Source organism: Bufo gargarizans, chromosome 6 (assembly GCF_014858855.1).
Source record: "Bufo gargarizans isolate SCDJY-AF-19 chromosome 6, ASM1485885v1, whole genome shotgun sequence".
Classification (NCBI taxonomy): domain Eukaryota; kingdom Metazoa; phylum Chordata; class Amphibia; order Anura; family Bufonidae; genus Bufo; species Bufo gargarizans.
The window spans coordinates 361422259-361446789 of record NC_058085.1 but is presented as its reverse complement, the minus strand read 5'-3'; the positions used below and the strand labels follow the sequence as shown (position 1 = coordinate 361446789).

The following is a 24531-nucleotide window of genomic DNA, read 5'->3' as shown; positions in this document are numbered from 1 at the left end:
GTTATTAATATCACTAAGATGTTCTCATGCTTGGCCGTGAAGTCAACTCTTCAGTTCCTCTAACAATGGGTGAAGAGATAACATATGCTGACCTTAGATTTCATGATTCCAAACATGCATCTACTAGCCATACAGTGGAGAAGAACCCAGAAGGTAAGAGCTCACAATCAAGTAACATTATATTAATATGTCTATATTTTATAGAAATCATCTGTCAATTTTATGAAAATTAGTTATATGAAATGGTGGCGAGGAGAGAGCGACGTAAAATGACATTTGCAACTAGAAAAGTCGCAATGGCATTGCCTCTTCTATGCCAAAAAAAGGTGTAGAGGGGAAATTGTCACTGACAGTGAAAAAGGTGTAAATAGCTCCAGATTTATTAAAATGGGGCAGTTTCTTTTTCTTTATGCCACCTTATGTTTGGACTCGGCAGTATGTTACTTTACAACAATATTTTACGCAAGAAGAAATTGCATATGACTTAAACCCTGCCCTTGCCAATTTCATTCCAGCGCACGTACTGCTGGAGGAGCCATGTCATTTATTATAAGGCATGTAGTTTACGATGACACCGATCTTGATGAACCTGGGCCTATGATTTATTTTTGCTATATTATGCTGTTCTAGGTTAAATATGCACTCTGTTTGCACAGCAAATAATAAACTTGAAAATGGTTTTCTGCAGTAATTACAGTATATATCACAGCCCACAAACAGAGGCATAACTACAAGCTCTTTGGCCCCCACCCACCAAGTGCTAATTTTAATACTGATGTTTTCTTGAGGTATGAAAGGCCTTAAGGCACAGGACGCTGGATGCCAATTCAAACTGTCCATTCCCTATAGCAGTGATGGCTAACCTTGGCACTCCAGCTATGGTAAAGCTACAACTCCCAAGATGCCCCGCTTGCTGGGAGTCGTAGTTTCACCACAGCTGGAGTGCCAAGGTTCATCCATCACTGCTATAGCTACACGCTGCACAAAAAAGTCCACTTACCTTCACCCGAAAAAGGCACAGCTAATTATATGTGTATTATGAAGTATTACTTCCTTTTTGTCATGAAATAAAATACATATCTAATCCACTGTGCTGTGGTGTGAAGGGGTAAATGAATTAAGAAGTCTTGGGCATGTGACAAGAAATTTCTCTACGAGACTGAGAATTCACCATGATTCATTTTTCTTTATTTCCTTGCAGTCGCTTCCTTTGAACATAATGCTATTCCCTCCAGATATCAGAAGAAAATGTACATTATAATAGGGCTACTGGTCTCCATTCTTCTTCTTGCCGTTTTAGCAATTGCTATTTCATGTAAGTCTCCCTGTGTGAAGGTATTTTCAAAATAAACTTTCGCTAAATATTAATATGGATGAGAAAAAGCAAATTGTATGCTAAGGCCAAGACATATGTCCAAGTAGACCGGGGATGCACAACCTGCCACCCAAGCATCTGGTCATAAGACATGTTTGTCCATCTTTGGAGGCTACTCACATGTATGTTTTGTGTCAGAGAAAAGAGAAGAGGCCCACAGCATAGGAGCAGAGTGATGGAAGTACTAATGGTGAACTGTGTGGCCATTTCAGTGACCCACATAGATTATCAGAATGAGGGCCTCCTGACGTCAGTGTGGCACTCCAAAATGGAGTAGATGAGGTGAAGTGGTGGCCATTTATTTGTACTGCTATCTTCATTATTGTCTATGGGAGTAATACAATATGTGACTAACGTGATGCCATCCTCAGGTCATAATACCCCATGTAAGTTTTTTTTTTTTTTTTTATAAACAATTTTTTATTGTTTTGTATTTTTTCCATACATAAATAGTCCGTACATACGGATAATGTAAAATATCACAGTATAGTGCAAAGACATTATAAGGCTTGGGTTACAATCGTAGCATTTGTATAGAGACCGTATGTAGATCTCAAGTACAGACATTTTTGTATACATATGTCAGAAAAACCTGAGAGTAGAACAAAGAACTACGGAACAAAGAACTTCGGAACACCTGGATATAGCGTATGAGATATTAAGTAAGGTTTCTATATGACTTCCATAAAGACCAGATACTAAGGAAGGTACTTCTAGATTTCAATTCCCAGTGTGAGAGTTCTTCCAGGCGGTAGAACTGATCAACTTTGGCTGTCCAATGGTCTATGGTTGGAATGACTGAACTGCGCCAATTGATGGGGATAAGTAGTCGTGCAGCTGAGATCAGAAAGGAAAAGAGGGTTTTTTTGTGGACGTCCCCATCCTTTATGCCAAAGGACAATAGTGCGATCTCTGGGGAAGCGGGGAAGTTGGTCTTGCATATGCTATTACTTAGGTTGAATATCTTCTCCCACCAGGGTTTTAGCAGGGGGCATTCCCACCAGATATGGAAAAAAGAACCTTTATTTTTGTCACATCTCCAGCATGTGTCTGGGACATTTGGGTAGTATGAGGAGATCTTGTCTGGGGTTCTGTACCACCTAGCTAGTACCTTGTAACCGTTCTCCTGCACTCACACACATGTGGAGTACAGAAGAGTCTAGTCATTTCAGAATGAGAGAATTGTCTTCCCAGGTCCTTTTCCCATTGTACTATTGCTGTCGGTTTAATATTTGAAGAGGAGAGGGAAAGCTTTTTATAAAGAACGGAAATTAACTTAGATGGGTAGTTTGTAGACTTCAATAGATTTTCAAACCAATCTAGGGGTTTTTGCATGTTTAGGGATTTAGCTCTAAGGCTGATTTCTTTACTCATATAAGTAAGGAGTAAGGTATGTGAGGGAGTCGCTTCCAGTTTGTTTAAAAGAGACTCCCCTGTGAGGACACACCCGTTAACGTCCAGAAGATCAGTCATTAATTTAGTGGAGGATCTGATCCTTAAAGGGCACGAATCTTTCAGCTTTTTTGGAGCTAATGAGATAATATCTCCTATCTGGAGGAGAGGAGAGGGCAGAGGTAGGGCGCAGCTATTGGCGGTAAACCACTTCCATACCTTTAATGAGGTGCGAACTATGGGATTTGGAATAGAGGAGAAGGCAGGAAGTGGGCTGTCCGCCAGCAGCAGGGCTCTAATAGTAGAAGGAAAGAAAATATTTTCTAACGGTAACCATTGTTTATGATTTGTGGGCCGAAGCCAATCAATCTCTCTAGTTAAATGAATAGCCTTCATATAAAGCTCAGGGTCGGGCAAACCTATCCCACCTAGATGTTTAGGTTTTGTTAGAGTAGCAAAGGAAATTCTAGGTTTTTTACCTTGCCAGATAAACTTCCGTATCTGGGAGTTCAAAGACCTAAAAAAGGACCTGGGGATGGCAATTGGGAGGACCTGCAGGAGGTAAGTGAGTCTTGGAATCACCAGGGACATTACCAGGTTCTTTCTACCAAACCAGGACAAGTAAGGGTGGTCCAGGGAATCAAGCTGAGCAACAATGGCCTTCAGGAGGGGGGCATAGTTGAGCTGAAATAGTTCTGAGAGATGAGAAGTTAATTTAATGCCCAAGTATGTCAAATGTCTATTAGACCAGTTAAAGGGGGAGTTTACTTGAAGAGCAGAGATTTGAGTCGGGGATAGTCCAATATGAAGGATCTGGGATTTATTGGGATTAACTTTAAAGTTGGAGAGGAGACCAAATCTATTTAGAAGGGATACTATTAGGGGCATTGATTTAGTGGGATTTGTTGTAGTGATAAGCAGGTCATCTGCAAAAGCCGCTAATTTAAATTCCTTCAGGCCTAATTTTAGTCCCATAATGTCCTCATCTTGTCTCAATGCCTGCAGAAGAGTCTCCATCACTAGAACAAATATAAGGGGGGAGAGAGGGCATCCCTGGCGTGTACCGTTTTTAATTAAGAAGCGGGTAGAAATAAGGTTGTTGACCAGGACTGAGGCAGAGGAATTAGTATACATTGCAAAAACCGCATTGATGTAGGGGCAAGGGATATGAAATTTAAGTAGGGTATGTCTAATGAATGACCAGTCTATTCGGTCAAACGCTTTTTCAGCGTCGGTGCCGAGTAATACTAAGGGTCTTTTTTTATAAGAAGCATAAAAGAGAGCATCAAGAACTTTAGTGGTGTTTTCCTTTCCCTCCCGACCTTTCACAAATCCCACTTGATCTGGGTGGATTAGATTGGGGAGAAAAGACTGAAGTCTTGTGGCTAACATTTTCGCCAAAATTTTCAGGTCTGTATTTAGTAAGGATATCGGGCGATAATTAGCGCAAGAGGTAGGGTCCTTACCTTCTTTAGGTATTATAGTTATTAGGGCGTTAGTCATATCAGCTGATAAAGGTTGGTTGCAGAGAGAGAGGTTACAGACCGGGAGGAAGTAGGGGATCAGAGAGTCTTGGAAGGTGGTATAATAAGTGGAGGGAAAACCATCCGGGCCTGGGGAGGCTTTAAGGGCTGCCGCTAGTTCAGATGAGGTAAAGGGTTTTTCTAGGGCTTTTTGTTGATCTGGGGATAATATAGGCAGATTTAATGTGTCTAGAAAGGCCTTAACTGAAATTTCTCTATTCTGGGAAGTAGAGTCTTCTACAGGAGGGGGTAAGTTATACAGAGTTTCGTAAAAAATCCTAAATTGCTCCGCTATAGCCTCAGAGGAGAAGAGCTGTTGGCCTTGGGAAGTTTTGATGGAAGATACATGTCTAGCTAGTTTTCTACGTTTGATTTGTTGCATCATAAACTTAGAGGCCTTATTGCCATGGGCAAAAAATTTATGTTGGGAAGATAAATAGTATTTAGCGGCTTTGGCGTTTAGTAGATTCTTAAGCTCTGTTCTAAGGGTGGTCAATTTTTCTAAGTGATGGATTGCAAGGGATCTCTTGTGGAGAGATTCCAATATGTGAATCTGGTCCAAAAGAGAGGATAGGTGTTTTTCTGCTTGTTTCTTCAGATATGAACATTTACTAATAAAGTATCCTCGTATATATACTTTATGGGCATCCCAAAGGGTCTGTGGGGAAATATCTGTAGTGTTATTAAAGGAAAAATATTCCTCTATAAGGGATTTAAAGTACTTTCTAAGGCCATCGTTGCTCAGCACGGATTCATTAAGTCTCCAAATAGGAGTCCTACCTGGTTCAGATGTCGGTCTTATAGTACAAAATATAGGGGAGTGATCTGATATGGTGATGTTACCAATTTTTGCATCCAAAAAGAAAGGTATCTGGTCCTTCGGTACAAGTATGTAGTCTATCCTGCTATAGGAATGACCTGGAGCGGAATAAAAAGTATAGTCAGTATGATTAGGATTATGACAACGCCATATATCTATAAGTCCTAGATCATATAACCTAGAATTCAACTTTTTGAGAGATTTAGCTGAGAAGGAAGACTTTTTGGAGGACGTATCAACAAGGGGCTGTAGGGCGACGTTAAAGTCACCTGCCAAGACGAGGGTTCCCTCCTGCAAGTCCTCTACCAGGGTCAAAAGGGAGAGGAGCCAATCAATCTGATCAATGTTAGGGGCGTAAACATTGACAAAGGTGTACATTTTACTACCAATAGTACCCTTGAGTATTATGTATCTGCCATCTGGGTCTTGCGTATGTGCAGTATAAGTGAAAGGAACATTTCCCTTGAAACCTATGCTCACTCCCCTGGAGGCCGCTCCTCCCGCTCCACAATGATGCCAATTTGGATATTTTGAAAAGGAAAGGTCAGGATATTTGCCATGTTTATAATGGGTTTCCTGTAAAAACACGACTGAACATCTTTCCTTCCAAAGGAGGGAGAAAATTTGTGATCTCTTAGATGGGGATCTTAAGCCCTTCACATTGAAGGACGCTAGTTTGAGGTCATTCATGGATAAGCAATTGGGCCATTGTAGCGGCCCCCAGAGAAGCGAGCACACCTTCCCCTCTCAACAGACATATAAGTGACAAATATCCAGGGGTTCCACAAATTTAAAAACTAAAATAAAAAACATAAACGATAATAGAACAATAACGCGGCGTTAGAACATCTAGTTGCCGCCTTAATAACAATATGAAGCTAGATGGCTTCATCAGTAAAGGGGGGAAATGTGGGTTCAACCCAATTTTAGGATCCTGCTATCAAAGGGGACAAATGAGGCATTTGAATATACACTCCAGATACAGAAAAGGGGGGGGGGGGGGAGAAGGGGGAGGGGGGGAGAGAAGGGGGGGGGAGAGAATGGGAAAAAAAAAAAAAAACATGTTAAAGGGGGGGGGGGGGGGGAATGAGAGAGGGGTAGAAAGGTGGGTTCATTGGAGAGCAAAGACAGAGACATTACTTATATTGTGTCAATATTATCCGAATGGAAGAGCTATGACACAGTCTCAGTTATCCTCCTTGGGGTCAGATGTCCGCTGCGATGCTTCGTTCGTTGTCTTTTAGGAGTAGCAAACTTCTCCCAAGGGGTCAGCTTCGGAAGCTCAGGCAAAATGGAGATCTCAGACACTGCGTCCCAGCATGTTATGTCCATTGGGGGAATGTCCATGAAAGAAAGAGCATCCTGAAGGTCCGTGTGGGATGAAATCTTGATCTGCTTTCCTGCATATTTAAAGGACAGACCAAAGGGGAAAGTCCATCTATATAAGATATTCTTGTTGCGCAGATGGTCTGTGAGGGGTTTCAGGATCTTCCTCTTGTTCAAGGTGACTGGGGAAAGGTCTTGAAATATCTTGATAGAAGAATCACCAAAAGATATGGCATTTGAGGCTCTGGCTGCAATAAAGATTTTCTCTTTGTCAGCATAATTCAAGAAACGGCAAATAATGTCTCTGGGAGGTTCTGTGTCCTTAGGCTTCTGTCTGAGGGCTCTGTGAGCTCTTTCTATAATCATGCCAGACAAGTCTTCCCTTCCCAGGAGAGTTGCAGCTATTTGTTTAATGACAGAGATAAGATCCTCATTAGGCACAGATTCTGGTATGCCTCTGAATCGAAGGTTATTCCTCCTCCCCCTGTTTTCTTGGTCCTCCATGGCTGCGTGCAGCTGATTTATATGTTGCTGACAGGAGGAGAGGGATTGGGAGACTGCAGCGCTATGCTCCAGCGTGGCCTGGCTGATATTCTCCAGAGATTCAACCCGGTGACCTATGTGCTGAATCTCCTGGGTGAGTACAGAGATTTCCTGCCTTAGAGGAGATAAGGCTTCAGCAAGGGCTTGTTTGATGAAACGCCGTGACACAGGCAGGGAGCGGGAGCTAAGAGACTCACCCCCGTCGCTTTCTCCCTCAGACATGCCACCTTCAGCTCCAGCTTCAGAGCGCTCGTCAGCCGGCGCCATCTTGGATTCTTTGACTGCAGGCGAAGCGGTCTGTTTTTTAAGATATTTCACCATTCCCGAACCTGGATTAGGGCATTTCGGGATCACAGCTTGATCTAAGTTCTTCTGCCCTCCGATTTTTCACCATTTTTGAAGTGTTCAGGCTAGCATAAGCTGGTCCCTTTGGCAGGCAGATAACGGAGCTCAGCAGAGCATGTCTTCACAGCTCAGCCGTTAGCTCCGCCCCCCACCCCATGTAAGTTTTATTATGATTCTATGAATTGGCCCTCGGACCAGAAAATGTGCATTCCTGAAGTAGACTGAGCAAATAGGCAAACAATTACAGACTATTTTGGTGCTAAAGTACGGAATTTACCTGACCTTATTAAAATTTAAATCCTCAAAGATCTTTGCCAAACTGATGACTGAGAAAGGCTACCATTTAGGAGGATGAAATGTACGGTAAATGTTAGCCCTATTTACATCATGGTCGCGATGTACACTTAGCAGGTACCATATGCCCGATAAGCTCCCAGCGTACACGCTACCTATATCCTTAAGGTTCCATTCACTCAACAGTGGCCAAATAAGTATCCTTTGGCCAGGTCAGTATATGGCCACCACAAAAAAGTATGGAATAATGTAGTCGACTATGCTATTCCATCAAATGGCATCCCATAAAGCAGTAAACCATTTGTCTTACAATGGGAGCGCATAGGTGACGTATCCCACTGTATGCCTATACAGTGGGATATACTACAACCTTCCATTGGAGGTTTTCGTCTGGAGTCCTCCAGACATAATTTAACCCCTTAAGGACTCGGCCCTATTTCACCTTCTGGACTTGGCCATTTTTTGCAAATCTGACCAGTGTCAATTTAAGTGCTGATAACTTTAAAACGCTTTGACTTATCCAGGCCATTCTGAGATAGTTTTTTCGTCACATATTGTACTTCATGACACTGGTAAAATGAAGTAAAAAAAAAATCATTTTTATTTATAAAAAAAATACCAAATTTACCTAAAATTTGAAAAAAATAGAAAATTTCCAAGTTTCAATTTCTCTACTTCTATAATACATAGTAATACCTCCAAAAATAATTAGTACTTTACATTCCCCATATGTCTACTTCATGTTTGGATCATTTTGGGAATGATATTTTATTTTTTGGAGATGTTACAAGGCTTAGAAGTTTATCTTAAATCTTGAAATTTTTCAGAAATGTTCAAAAACCCAATTTTTAGGGACCAGTTTAGGTCTGAAGTCACTTTGCGACGCTTATTAGAAACCACCAAAAAATGACCACATTCTATAAACTACACCCCTCAAGGTATTCAAAACTGATTTTACAAACTTTTGTTAACCCTTTATGTGTTCCACAAGAATTAATGGAAAATAGAGATACAATTTCAAGATTTCACTTTTTTGGCAGATTTTCCATTTTAATAATTTTTTTCCAGTTACAAAGCAAGGGTTAGCAGCCAAACTAAACTCAATATTTATGGCCCTGATTCTGTAGTTTACAGAAACACCCCATATGTGGTCGTAAACTACTGTACGGGCACACGGCAGGGAGCAGAAGGAAAGGAATACCATACGGTTTTTGGAAGGCAGATTTTGCTGGACTGGTTTTTTTGACACCATGTCCCATTTGAAGCCTCCCTGATGCACCCCTAGAGTAGAAACTCCATAAAAGTGACCCCATCTAAGAAACTACACCCCTTAAGGTATTCAAAACTGATTTTACAAACGTCGTTAACCCTTTAGGTGTTCCACAAGAATTAATGGCAAATAGAGATACAATTTCTAAATTTCACTTTTTGGGCAGATTTTCCATTTTAATATTTTTTTTACTTTTACAAAGTAAGGGTTAACAGCCAAACAAAACTCAATATTTATGGCCCTGATTCTGTAGTTTACAGAAACACCCCATATGTGGTCTAAAACCCCTGTACGGGCACACGGCAGGGCGCAGAAGGAAATGAATGCCATACGATTTTTGGAAGGCAGATTTTGCTGGACTGTTTTTTTTGACACCATGTTCCATTTGAAGCTCCCTTGATGCACCAATAGAGTAGAAACTCCAAAAAAGTAGGGTGGCATCATTGTTGGTACTAGTTTAGGGTACATATGATTTTTGGTTGCTCTATATTACACTATTTGTGAGGCAAGATAACAAGAAATAGCTGTTTTGGCACCGTTTTTATTTTTTGTTATTTACAACATTCATCTGACAGGTTAGATCATGTGATATTTTTTATAGACCAGGTTGTCATGGATGCAGCAATACCTAACATGTATACTTTTTTTTTATGTAAGTTTTACACAATGATTTCATTTTTGAAGCAAAATAAATCATGTTTTAGTGTTTCCATAGTCTGAGAGCCATAATTTTTTCATTTTTTGGGCGATTGCCTTGGGTAAGGTATGATTTTTGCGGGATGAGATGACGGTTTTATTGGCACTATATTGGGGTGCGTGTGACTTTTTGATCGCTTGCTATTACACTTTTTGTGATATAAGGTGACAAAAAATGGTTTATTTAGCACAGTTTTTATTTTTTACGGTGTTCATCTGAGGGGTTAGGTCATGTTATATTTTTATATAGCCGGTCGATACGAACGCGGCGATACCAAATATGTATACTTTTTTATTTATTTATGTAAGTTTTACACAATAACAGCTTTAAAAAAATAAATAAATGATGTTTTAGTGTCACCATATTCTGAGCCATATTTTTTTTATTTTTTGAGTGATTGTCTCAAGTAGGGGCTCATTTTTTAAAGGGATGAGGTGACGGTTAGATTTGGTACTATTTTGGTGGGCAAACGCCTTTTTGATCGCTTGCTGTTGTACTTTTTGTGATGTAAGGTGACAAAAAAACGGTTTATTTAGCACAGTTTTTATTTTTTATTTTTTACAGTGTTCATCTGAGGGGTTAGTTTATGTGATATGTTTATAGAGCCCGGTCGATACGGACGCGGCGATACCTAATATGTATACTTTTTTTTTTTCCCCTATTTTTTACCAATTTTTTTTTTAACTTTATTTGGGGAAAATTACGTTTTTGTTTATTTTTACTTGAAACTTTAAATTTTTTGGCGGGGGAAACTAAATTTTTTCAACTTTTCTTTCACTTTATTTTTTGTCCCACTTTGGGACTTGAACTTTTGGGGGTCTAATCCTTTACAATGCATTCCAATACTTCTGTATTGGAATGCATTGGCTGTATGAGTAATACAGTGTGTATTACTCATACAGCTTCCGGCCTGTGAGATCCAGGGGGCTGGATCTCACAGGCTCGTCATCGGAAGGCAGCGCAGATGCCTCAGGAAGGCATCGCGCTGCCTTGCATGCCATCAGGTCCCCCCCACAGCACCATGGGGACCCGATGGCAGCACCGCCACCGCACCAGGTAAAAGCCGCAAACCGCAGGTCTGAATTGACCTGCGGTTTGCGGCGATCGCCGACACGGGGGGTCACGGGATTCCCCCGCGCATTTAGCTGAGATGCTTGCTCAATGATTTGAGCAGGCACCTTGTTCCGATCACCGCCCGTTGGGCGGCGGTGATCGGAACAACACATGACGTACCGGTACGTCATGGATCCTTAAGGACTCGGGAACCATGCCGTACCGATACGTCACGGGTCCCTAAGGGGTTAAACAAAGAATGTGAACAGGGCCATATAGGGGAAGCTGGACACTTGGTTATGTTAGACAGTAAATTACAGAGTTTGGCCTCCTTAATGAAAGAGCATAATTTCTGAAAGGCAATTTGTCAGCTCCAAAATATCCCCCAAACTAGAGTATGACGCAGGTACCTGCAAGTCCGGGTATGTAATTTTTATTTTCATACTTACTTGCATTCCGATACTGTGCTCCCACAAACCAGCTGTAAAATGCATTTCACTGCTGGACTTAGCGTTACTTAAACTATAGACCTTTTACTCTAGTTTGGGAACTGACAGATTCCCTTCAAAGATAATAGGCACATCACAATTAACCCTGTCGCAGAACCCTTTTAAAATAAGGCATTTGTTTTGTTGCCCTTATAAAGACCAGCACCCCTAACCTCAAATAATACTTACAATATCTGTGCCATGATAAGTCAAGTCCTTCTGCTCCCGTATAGGCAATGTTTTACTTAGCAATCATATAAAGAATATAACTATATTTATATATAAATCGTAATAAGTTGTTCTCCATATACTGGAAAAGTGTAAAGCTAAGTGTATGATGCCAAAATTATTCATAATCAGCAAAAATATTATACCCCAATGCTACGGAAAATGCATTTACACTGGGATACCATTTTTAAACAATAAGAAAGACCCATATATCCCCTACAAAAAGAAAGAAGACATTTAGAGAAGACTAGAAAATTACTGTTAGGTAAAATAGTGGAATACATTTGCATTTTTACTCGCATATTATATCTGCAAATTCTGTCCTGCCTGCTGGTCTCATCTAGAGATGAGCAAATTTCATATTTTGAAATTCGGTCACACTTCGTTTGGTGGTAAAATCAGAATTGCATTAAGGAGTCCGTTACCATGGACCATAACGCAATTCTATGACGGAATGCCTAATGGAATGCCTTTAGAGGCATTCCATTATTCATTCCGTCATAATAGAAGTTTATGGGCAGCAAAACAGATGCATCCCGTTTCCGTTATGCAGGGGAGTCCAATTATGACGGAATGAATAACGGAATGCCTCTAAAGGCATTCCGTTATGCATTCTGTCATAGAATTACGTTATGGTCCATGGTAAGGGAATCCATAATGGAATTCTGCTTTTACCACCAAACAAAGCGTGAACGAGTTTCATAACATGAAATTCCCTCATCTCTAGTCTAATCCCCTATGCTAACAGCATTTTAGGTCTCTGACACTTTATTATCATTGCTAGTTTGACCTGCCTTCGGGCTTCCATTTGCATATGTAATACAAATGAAGAATTTTGCCCATACTGCATATGTACAGTATATGGAAACATGGTGAAATGATCATCTTTACAGCATACTATACTGATAGTATATAGACTGATATATTATTGGAAAGTATTTGCATGTGTGTTTGCCATGTATTTGCGAGCTGCTTTTCCTGGAAAATTTACATACTTTTGAGGTTTGTAAAAGCAAATTTGTTTCAAAGTATTTCAGGCTTATGAGAAGCAAAATTATTACCGTGGTAGAATTCAAAGTATCTCACAAACACTGGCAAATTTGAGAAATGACCTGTGCATGAGAAATGAAGAGGAACAAAAAGGTAAAACATTTAAACATAATCCTGGTGTGAAAACCATCATAGATTTTCTTTCATGAGAAGTTGGATGATTATCGATAAATGTTTCTTTGATAAATGGTATTTGTTGTACAATATGGACAATTCTCTTTATTGTGATACGTCAATTCTGCAGTTCTGATGGCTGCTTCTTGAAAGTTTCCATTTTTCTGCTACTTTTCAATTAGTGGATCCTTAGTAGTAACCCCTATTAAACCGACACAGTCTACCGTGGTGTATGGAGTGTACCCAAGGTTGATGTGCTCCATGAAGTATGGGCTCAATGGTAACTCTCAGTGGTAGCAGCAATGAAATTATCAACAAATGGCATTTTCAAGGTCAGGTCTACTTAGAACATGAGATCAAAATACAGAAGTAAATCAGAGCATCAACAGACCAACGGGAAACATAGTCAAAGAACGAGATAATGCATCAGAAGCTAAAAAATACAAACCAAAGAGAAATGCACAGGAACAGGTAAGGTTACTTTCACACTAGCGTTTTTGCTGGATCCGGCAGGGTTCAGCAAATAAAGGCTTCAATTACTGATAATACAACCATCTACATACATTATGAACAGATACGGTTGTATTATCTTTAACATAGCAAGGACGGATCCGTCATGAACTCCATTGAAAGTCCATGGGGGACGGATCAGTTTTCTATTGTGTCAGAGGAAATGGATCTGTCCCCATTGACTTGCATTGTGGGTCATGCCGGATCTGTTTTGCTTCGTATCCCATGACGGAAAGAAAACAGCAGCTTGTTGCGGTTTGCTCTCCGGTATGGGAACTCAACCAAACGGAACAGAATGCATTTTGGAGGATTCCATTCTGTTCAGTTGCGTTTTGTCCCCATTGACAATGAATAGGGGCAAAACAGAAGCGTTTTTCACCGGTATTGAGATCCTGTGACTGATCTCATTACCAGAAAATAGAAACGCTAGTGTGAATGTAGCCTAACAACTCATAAAAATTAGAGCCTAGAGAGCAGGGGTGGACAACCTTACAGACACAAAGAGCCAAAAAAAAATCTTATGACTGCCAAGAGCCACAAGCTATCCGTTTACACAAATATGCGTGCACACGACAGTATTACTGCAATTGAGTTATCAAACATTTAAAAGTGCATTTAAACCACCTTTCCTACCTGTAGTGTAGACAGCTTTAGTGAGACTTCTGGCAATCTTTGTTTTTCACAATGTGTTTTAAGATTTCTCAGATGACCGCCCATGCTCAGATGACCGCCTTATGCTCAGATGACCGCCTTATGCTCAGATGACCGCCCTACGCTCAGATGACCGCCCATGCACAGGTGACACCCTTACGCACAGATGACACCCTTACGCACAGATGACACCCTTACGCACAGATGACATCCTTACGCACAGATGACCGCCCATGCTCAGATGACACCCCATGTACAGATGGCATCCTTATGCACAGATGACCGCCTTATGCTCAGATGACGCCCCATGCTCAGATGACGCCCCATGCTCAGATGACCGCCTTATGCTCAGATGACCGCCTCATGCTCAGATGACACCCCATGCTCAGATGACGCCCCATGCTCATATGACGCCCCATGTACAGATGACCGCCCCATGCTCAGATGACCGCCCCATGCTCAGATGACCACCCCATGCTCAGATGACCGCCCCATGCTTAGATGACCGCCCCATGCTCAGGGGTGATTTGACATAGGGGAGATGTGAGCATGGGGTGTCTGATTTTTAGTGTCTTATGTGAGCACTGGAGAGGCTTATTTTTTGGGTCTGATGAGGATTTGGGGGTCTTATCTGAGCTCATACTACCCCCATGTCAGATAAGACCCCCAGATCAGTACTTTAATAAAATAAAACTGTGGAGGCTTATCCTACCTCTGCTGCCACTGTTCTGAAGACTGTGGCGATCTCTCCATAGTGACCTGACGTACACAGCGTCAGGTCAGAGCGCAGGCCTGCATGTATTAAGGGGGGGGTGTACTGCGCCACCAATGACAACCTTTAATACAGATATGGGGGCGGGTGCCGGCAGAATCTCATAGCCGACACCTGGCCTCTATGCTGCGTTCCCCGGCACTTAACCTCTCAGGTGCGGGCTATATGATTTTGCAGCCAGAACCCGCCTCCTGTATTTGAATAAATGAGTGACTTAACATCATTGGTGGCAGTGGAAACAGCCCCTCCCCTCCTCTTCCCCTCTTCATTCTCATTGGTGGCAGCGGCAGCAGCGCAGGGAGAAGGAGGGGACTGCTTTCTTCTTCCTTCTCCCGTGCTGCTAATATTTTGAAAACCTGCGACATCCCTGGCCCGCTCCCCTGAGAGCCGCATATGTAGAGGAGACCGCACTCCTCTGAAAGCCGCAAGTAAAGGTCCGAGGTGCCGCATGCGGCTCGCGAGCCGCGGGTTTGCCACCCCTGGCCTAGAGCATCAAAAACAGAATGTCAAAGCAATAGTCAGGTGAAGTTGGTAACTTTTTCTGCTCTCTCGATGTAGAGTTTTACTCTGTGATTTATATTCTTAAATTATAATGCTTTGTTAAATAATGTTTATGTGTAATTTATGTTTTAAATAATATTTAACACCTTTTTAATTCATGGAATTTTTATTTAAAACTTCATGGTCCTAGACTCTTGTCTGCTCTGTCCAATGAACTGGGTTCCAATAAAGAAGAAATGTTACTCTATGTCTGATGAAATGCTGTCATGGCAAAAATCGCAGAGGTTTTGCTCAGCTCAAAACGCTAGTCTTATAATGCCAAAAACATCACAGGAAGGGGTAAGAAAAAAAATTGTTGAAAAAATAGCAAAACTAATAACAATAATAGGGGGGCATTTATCAAACTGGTGTAAAGGGAAACTGCCTTAGTTGCACATAGCAACCAATCAGATTCCACCTTTCATATTCCAAAGAAGCTTAAATTGTCTTAAATTATGTCATCCTGGGGGGAAAATTTATCACAATTGGTGCTAAGGAAACCTGGCTTAGTTGCCCATAGCAACCAGATTCCACCTTTCATTTTTCAGAGCTCCTTTTCAAAATGAAGGTGGAATCTGATTGTTTGTTTTGGGCAGCTAAGCCAGTTTTCCTGTACATCAGTTTTGATAAAGCTACCCCATAGTGTTTGTCATATGATTTTAGTACTATATTTCCTATATAAAATGCTAAAAATCAACTTGAATAAAAGAACATAAAACCATGTACCTTAAGAGGATTTAAGGCCTTAGTTCACACTGGCCCCCTGCATTCTCCATGGTGTAGAATTTGTCAAGTTTTCTCCATTTCTGCCTATCCTGTTGTTAAAGTCTCAACCCGATTCCAGAACTGGAAGAAGTAAAATCCTAACCTGGGCCTCGATACTGCTATGCTGTTGCAGTTAGTGCTACTGCTGCACTGTTACATTCAGCCCCTTTAATCAGTTCTGCATTAATGGACAGCAGAGACGAGTAGCAGTTAAATATAAATGGGTTCAGACACGACAGGAATTAACCTGCTAGAAGCCAGGTCAGGAAAGTGTGGACAAAGAAGAAGAGCTGGTCCCAGTGGTGATTTGATAGACAACATCCATTTCAGGTGAACTGCTGAAATCCATACACATGTAGCAAGGCTGGTCTTTGAGAGATGTGCACAGTTTGTCACTTACTCCAAGACCACGACTAATGAAATAGTGAGCAGGCAGAAGTTCCCAGATAAGCAACTGCTTAAAGACGGAGACAAGGCTCTCTGTAAGAACATTAGAAGTGTTCTGATTGGAAAGCAGACAGTTTTGTCCAACCAGCAGGTTTACCGATCAATTTTACTCAAAATCAGGACTGACTTTGGTTAGACAATTGGATCAAATTTCTACAACTCCCATGCCTAATTTATGATGAGGTGCATTCCTCGTCAAATATTAGACACATAATCCAGGAGTCTATGCACCTAAACAGATAGGGCCAGATTTATCATTGGTTCAAGTCAGAATAATGGAGTGAAAAGGTCGCAAAGTTTTGCGCAATTGCTTAAACTGCATAAAAATTTGCGACTTTTATTAGCTCTGCGCTATGCTCTCCAGTTTTCTGAGAGTGGGCATGTTTTCTTATGTAAATGAAACGCTAGACTAATTTATTATTGTGACAATTTAAAAAGTCACAAATAAATGCGCAAAATCACTTCAGTGCGGACCATGCTTATCTTATGCAACATTTTAAAAGAACATGCAACTTTTTGTAAAGACGTGCAACTTTTGTAAAGCCGCTTACTGACAGATAAACTGCTACCGTCAAACCACATGACTTTAGCTATATGTGAAAGTGGAGTGACCTGTCAGAGTAATGATAAATCTGGCCCATAGTATCTACAACAGCTCAGAACTGCCATAGATCTCTGGCTTCTTTTGCACCAGAAAGCTGGTGTAAATAAAGAGATGATAAAGGGAGATGATACATTTCTGAAAAATGTGCATTATATAAAAAATATAATTTGGCTCCACATTTTTATTTATTTTTTAAATATATTTTATTTTCCAAAAAATAATTTATAACATTCTTCTATTTCAATATCACAAAGCAGTAAAATGAGAGTGCATTAATAATAATTCCATCTAAACCTGTGCTGAGTTTCTATTTTATTTATAAGCCCCCCCTATCCCTCCCTCCACCCCCCCCCCTTTTTTTTTCTTTTGGCTCCACATTAAAGGGGTTCTGTAGTTTGTTTAAACTGATGATCTATCCTCTAGATAGATCATCAGAAGCTGATCGGCGGGGGTCCAACACCTGGACTGAGCTTAGCCCCGCCCAGGCCATTGATACTAGCCGTGATGTCACTGGGCCTGCGGTAAACAGTGAGAAGGCTGCGACTCTCCTGGAGCGCCGCTGCCTTCTCAAACAGCTGATCGGAGGGTGTCCCGGGTGTTGGACCCCCGCCGATCAGATGCTGATGATCTATCCAGAGTATAGATCATCAGTTTAAACAAACTGCAGAACCCCTTTAAGATATAGTTTATTTGAAATATTTCACTTGTTCTATTTTATCTATTTGTATGGAATTAAATTATTTTTTCACATTCCTAGAACATACAACGCATGCTTGCTTTTTCTCTTACTTTGAGATATCCCAAGACAAGTGATGCCTGATGACCAGGTTTAAAAATAATTTTGCATTATTCTGTGGATAACACAAACTTTTTTTTTCAAAGCTGGTCATCTGGTACCATCACCTTGGGATTTCAAACCAAGAGGGAAGGGAAGGAATGACATATCTGCAAAATGTAAATCTCACCCATACTTCTCTATATAAGTAAATGGTCCTGTGTAGGTCTTCTCCTCCCTGTCACTGTAATAATATTAGTACACAACTTCTCTCCTTCTCATTTCAGATTTTTACATTTAGTGTATTAAATTAAGACATATTTTTATATTTATAACAAATTTATAATATACCCTGAAATAATTAAATATAATTGAAGTTATTTTTAGGACTTCATCAGTTCTAAGTTTTGGACGTCGAATAAACTTCTATGGATAGGTCTTTCATGTTCCTCAAATACAAATGAGAGATGGCTGTGGTTAGATAACACAACATATGTGACTAGGTGAGTAAGTAACATCAGTATATTTTTATTTTTATTTGAATGCAGTTATTGAAGCCAGTTATTATGTTCAAACAGTAGTAGTAGAGAAGTACCTGTCCTTAAAATGTAATTGCCATTTCACTACCAAAAATGAAATTCCTAACATATGTGCTGAAGGGAAGATATTTATGAAGCTTTATTTTTCAGTTAATTTTACCTTCCTGGTGTCTGCATTCAGCCCTTAGCAACCCTAGTTCTCTGTGCCTCTATTTCAGCATCTTCCTCTGCTGCACTTCCTGTGATGATCTTTGCCCTGTCCTTGGGGCCATCCTGTATTTCCATCACTTCCCAAACCCCTTGCTCTCCTCACATGAACTAGCAGGACCAATCAGAATGCAGATAACTTCCCCCACTACCCCAGAGCAGTGTGTATCCTCTCACATACAGTTAACCAGAGACAAGCCCTGCAATTACATATATTCAGTAAGCATTTATTTTAGCCTCTGAATAGTCACATTAAAAGTTTTTTTCAGAATCATTGTGGGGTATATATAGTGCATTAAATAACTTTTATTTTATTTTTAGGGGAAAATTTTTTTTTTTTATGATGTTCACTGTGTGGTAAAAAAAAACATAATTTTTTTATGTGGGTCACTACACTGATGATAATGTCACATTTCTACATTTAGTTTCTACTATCTTTCTCCCCTCCTATCAGCTCTGCAGCTGCTCCCTCATTCACCTCCACACTGACAGGGAGGGGGGTGGCTGATTTAGCTGCTCATATGTCTGTTTTGTATTGTCTGAAAGCTGACATTCCAATCTTTCAGACAATACCAGAATGACAGCAGTACGATCAGTACAGGGGAAGATATCACTGATAGAAATCGTCATGCAGTGAACACTGCTGAAAGTGAAAATAACTCCCGACTCGATTTCTAACAGTGATTTATCCTCTGGGGCTTTAGCTGTCATTGTTGGTCTTGTATGAAAGCCTTGGATGTCAGCTGCCAAACAAGATCAGTTGCATGTTTCTAGCGGCTACCATTTAGGAGAAAGCAGCATCTAAAGCAGCCCTCCTTCTCCACTTTCTGCCGGAGCCCAGAGAGGACACGGCTGCACATGACAACTGTTTGAGAAGAGGCTGCTCGATGTGAAAGTGACACACACATTTCTGGGTGTTATTATGAGGTGAAACTGAAAAAGATAAAATTATAAAGCACAAAAGCATTTATACAGCAGGGTGTACTGTACCATTAGGGTATAAAAAATGAAGTGACAGTTACACTTTAATACGTTCTCTCCTTTTTTTTTATCCCTTTTTAATTTTGGCTTCTAAACCTGCATCAAAACCTGCTTGGCTATACAATGAGTGCTTACATATATGATTACCCTGCACTGTAAAATTGGTTTCACTGCTTTTATGTATGACACATGCTAAGGGTCCATTCACACGTCCGTATGTGTTTTGCGTATCCATGGATCCGCAAAACACGGACAGCGGCAATGTGCATACCGCATTTTGCGGACCGCACTTAATAGAAAATCCCTAATATTGTCCGCAATTGCGGACAAGAATAGGACATGTTCTATTTTTTTCCGGAACGGAATTGCGGACCCGGAAGTGCGGGTCTGCATTTCCGGATCCGGGCAGCATATCGTGCGGCCCCATAGAAATGAATAGGTCCACAAATCCATTCCGCAAAATGCGGAACAGAATTGTAGACGTGTGAATGGAGCCTAAACGTCTGTCCTTGTCCATCACGTGCAGATTTTCAATTTCACAACTTGCTTAATATGACTTTCACAGCAAATTTCTATGTTTTGGGTTGTAATTAGAGTTTAATGAATCAATTCTAAACATGTTGAATTTGACCCAAAGTTTCCAAAAATTCAGGTTATATCTGAATCAGAACTTTTAGTGTTTTTCTATTTGGGCAAATTTCTCAAATTGGCATTAGCCATTTCTCATTTCAGAAAACAGGAAAGGAGAAGAAGTAAAGTCACATGACCCCCAGATGGTGTGTGTGCACCTCTCCTAGTCATAATGTTTGTGTACATACATAGATGTGGTTCACCCGACTAAAATGCCATTTTTCTTTTGGTGTTCTGAGGCTCCTTTCTTAAGTTATGATACTTGTTTCTGAATATGAAATTTAGGCCTTTAGTGCAATGGGTTTGTAACCCAAGATCCACTCCTTTCTGTGGCCAGCCCCTCACTGGATGCTTAGATTAAAGTGGCTTAGATTGCAGTGGCAATACAGCCAGAGAGGGGCCGGCCAAAGAGAGGAGTGGAGCTTGGGTGCAACAAGAGCAATGGTGGCACTCTTATTGCGCCAATAACCTAATTAGCATATTAGGAAAAAGTATCATAAATGAGTTTCATAACTCATTTAGAATTATGACAATCGGGTGAAGAACAGCTAAGTGTCTATACAGTTAGAAAGGGAGGTCACTGGTGACAGATTCTCCTTAAGATCACTAATGCTGGCTTGGCACTAAAGAGTTTGAAATTAGTCACATATAGTTCAAGGAGACCTAAGAATGTCATGTAAAACTTTTAAGGCACATTGGAGCACTTACAATTCAGGTCAAATATATTCAGACTGGAATGGAACTGCCCTACTGATTCGGCTAAATCCAATTTCAAGAAAACATATGACGAGAGCAGATTTTTATTGCCTGCAAACAGGGACCTTGAAAACCATTAGAAATTGATATAAAAAAGAATGTTGGAAAATTGTTTAATGTTTCATTATATAATGAATATCAATCAGTTGCTATAAACTTGAATACCCCTTTAAGTATCATAAATCTAATCTAATCTAACCAGTCTTAAAAATGTGGGCAGGACTGGTTGGCTCCACTTGCAGAGCTGCCTAGAGCAGTGATGGGCAAATTGCGGCTCTCCAGCTGTTGTAAAACTACAAAACCCATCATGCCCTGCTGTAGGCTGATAGTTGTAGGCAGACTGGGCATACTGGGAGTTGTAGTTTTACAACAGCTGGAGAGCCACAGTTTGCCCATCTCTGGCCTAGAGAAGTGAGGTATCAGGGTCCCACTACACACTACTGCTCTACAATACATGGTAATGATGCGATCCTGTCTATGATATGCCATCATGGCTGAGCAGCTTGACAGCAAAACTCACTAATGTATAGTATATACCTTCTCACCCCCTATCCCCTAGGACGTTCTGAATGTTGTGGCAACTAATCCTTCTCACATTGAAGGACAAGTTGCTGGTGGCCATTTAAAATCATTCTTATCGAACACCAAAAGAATCTGGCACAAAAAATCTACAAAAAAAAAAACATTTTTTTAACATTCTCAAAGAATAAGAGGCCCATAAAAGAAAGAAAAAAACGTAACCCGCCTGCTAAAGTTTTCTCTGTTTCAACACTTTTCGACTTGATGAAGTTATCTTTCCAGATGTTCAGTTCATATCAAGACCTGAAGCACCTGATTTGAAACAAACAAATAAAAAATCAGCTAGATGAGCACTGAGGAGATGACAGAAGGTGCTGGAGACTGAGCCACCAGAGAGCTTGTATAACTGAATTCACAGTGAAGGGCATTCTGCAGCTTGCTGTGTATTAGAATACATGCAAACTACAAAAGCCAAATGGAGCTCAATTCTGAATGCAAACAGTTGTAAATATTTATCCCACAATACAGTCAATGCAATAAAAATGCCCAAAATGTATTAATAGCCTTTAAGGAGCCATCAAAATGTATGTGAATGGAATGAGCCGGGCCTAGCATTCACTTATTGGCCTCCATTATATTTACTGCTAATTTGCATGCCAGGCACATGTAATCTAGAACCTGGTATTGTGCCTTTGCACAAATATATGCTTTACATCAGGAATGCCCAACCTGTGGCCCTCCAGCTGTTGCAAAATTCTCAGCATGCCTGCACATCAGGGCATGCTGAGAGTTGTAGTTTTGCAACATCTAGAGGGCCACAGGTTGAGCATCCCTGCTTTACATGAAAGATAATAATGTGTTGTTTTCTTTGAATGTTTATGTGGGAGTGACATCATGGGTCACTTTTCCCCATTCCTATTCATCCCATCTTATGGACTTTAAAGAATCTATAAAGAGAAAAGCAGGCATTCCTTAAATTTATATCTAGTGTTGAGCGAATTTACTAGATCTGAATTTCAGGAAAAATGTAATTCGCCACAAAGCCGAATTTCCTTGTGCTTCGTAGTAATGAATCAATTTTCCCGGAAATGACCGAAAAGGGGTCTGAGGGGTTCAATGACAGATTTGGCACGATCACCGTTCCCCATCATTGTGCCCCCTATTTACAAAGAAATGTGCTTCATGACTAAGTAATTTGTTACGAAGCAAATTTCTTTGTGGTATTGGATGAAGCATCCGAATGGAATTTTTGATAACTTTCCTCATGTCTATTTATATTCTTTGAAATTTGTATTCAGATGATCAGTTTACATATTAGATTGCAAGGACCTTTCTGTTTACACTGGAACACAGAATAAAATAGAGGATTTTTAATTATTTAGTTTTTTGTTTAACTGTGATAATTTTATAATTTACATTTACATTGCAGCTCATACTGGTCATCACAGTGCAGAGAAATGAAATGTGCCTCTTCTGACTTCAGATCAAGCAATCCACATTTGTATAAATCATGCAGTACTCCGCTGAAATTCATTTGTGAACGGTTGCCTGTAAACCTTCTGCCAAATCTTTCCTTTATAGTCATGTAATAAAGGTTATATACACATTTGAAAATATTTTTTCCTTGTTCACTTGTTTCATATTGTAAGTTCAATTAAGAAATCTCCTAAATAGTCTTTTATTGTTTGCTGAAGAGACTGGGTTACTCCTTTACATGGCTAGCTGTGATGCTGCCTCTAACACAGTAACATTGTTCCTGGGTGCTTTTTATCTACTTCATGGAGAGCCTGTCCTCTCTGCTCTACCCTTTCCTCCTCTCAGAGTAGAGCATTGTATAATTACAGGGTGGGCCATTTATATGGATACACCTTAATAAAATGGGAATGGTTCTATAAGTGGTCAGAAACTTGTAAATAACTCATGAAATAATAAAGTGTTGTTAAAACCAAGCACACCATTGTTTTTCTTGTGAAATTCCCAATACGTTTGATGTGTCACATGACCCTCTTCCTATTGAAAAAACAAAAGTTGGATTCAAAATGTCCGACTTCAAAATGGCCGCCATGGTTACCACCCATCTTGAAAAGTTTCCCCCCTCACATATACTAATGTGCCACAAACAGGAAGTTAATATCACCAACCATTCCCATTTTATTAAGGTGGATCCATATAAATGGCCCACCCTGTAGCTTTAGATACTAGCAGTGAGCAGAGGCAGTTGTGTATAACAAAACTGGCCGTATCAGAGTTTAGAGGAAATCACCCATGATACTGTTTTCTGGGGAGGTAGATCACACAGACCGCATCAGAATATTGAGCCGGAGGAGTGCGCTCACCTAGAAGAGATTGCATTTAGAAGAGAGAATCAATCTAGCTGTTTTACAGTATATAGGGGAAGTAGAGCTCTCATGGTCTGCAGGGGGAATGGGGAAGGAATCATATACTCCTCAGGATTAGGGATGAGCGAACTCGAACTGTATAGTTCGGGTTCGTACCGAATTTTGGGGTGTCCGTGACACGGACCCGAACCCGGACATTTTCGTAAAAGTCCGGGTTCGGGTTCGGTGTTCGTCGCTTTCTTCGCGCTTTTGTGACGCTTTCTTGGCGCTTTTTGAAAGGCTGCAAAGCAGCCAATCAACAAGCGTCATACTACTTGCCCCAAGAGGCCATCACAGCCATGCCTACTATTGGCATGGCTGTGATTGGCCAGAGCACCATGTGACCCAGCCTCTATTTAAGCTGGAGTCACATAGCGCCGCCCGTCACTCTGCTCTGATTAGCGTAGGGAGAGGTTGCGGCTGCGACAGTAGGGCGAGATTAGGCAGATTAACTCCTCCAAAGGACTTGATTAACTGATCGATCTGCAGCTGTGGATCATTGAGCTGCTGATCCTCAATTGCTCACTGTTTTTAGGCTGCACAGACCGTTTGTCAGTCTCATTTTTCTGGGGTGATCGGCGGCCATTTTGTGTCTTGTGGTGCGCCAGCACAAGCTGCGACCAAGTGCATTTAACCCTCAATGGTGTGGTTGTTTTTTGGCTAAAGCCTACATCAGGGTGAAGCTGTCACACCAAGTGCATTTATCCAGCAATAGTCTGTTCATTTTTTGGCCATATACAAAATCAGGGGCAAGCTGCGCCTGTCACCAAGTGCATTTAACCCTCAATGGTGTGGTTGTTTTTTGGCTAAAGCCTACATCAGGGTGAAGCTGTGACACCAAGTGCATTTAACCAGCAATAGTCTGTTCATTTTTTGGCCATATACAAAATCAGGGGCAAGCTGCGCCTGTCACCAAGTGCATTTAACCCTCAATGGTGT

At 40.7% G+C, this 24531-nt stretch overlaps 1 protein-coding gene across 1 annotated transcript; it reads left to right on the top strand.

The window, feature by feature from the left end:
• On the top strand, positions 1–23095 carry LOC122942271 (C-type lectin domain family 12 member A-like). Its single transcript, XM_044299776.1, has 6 exons — positions 1–153; positions 1202–1315; positions 12384–12497; positions 15143–15291; positions 17970–18085; positions 22644–23095. Exons 1-6 carry the CDS (start codon positions 27–29, stop codon positions 22801–22803), a joined length of 780 nt encoding a protein of 259 aa, XP_044155711.1. The 5' UTR covers positions 1–26; the 3' UTR covers positions 22804–23095.
• The last annotated feature ends 1436 nt before the right edge of the window (positions 23096–24531 follow it).

Bases quoted from the DNA above. Each gene is read 5' to 3' on its own strand.
- LOC122942271 (XM_044299776.1), top strand. From the start codon at position 27: ATGCTTGGCCGTGAAGTCAACTCTTCAGTTCCTCTAACAATGGGTGAA. The intron at 12,498-15,142 runs GTAAAACATTTA...TCATGGTCCTAG, and splicing joins AAATGAAGAGGAACAAAAAG to ACTCTTGTCTGCTCTGTCCA. The intron at 15,292-17,969 runs GTAAGAAAAAAA...AGTTATTTTTAG, and splicing joins CAAAAACATCACAGGAAGGG to GACTTCATCAGTTCTAAGTT.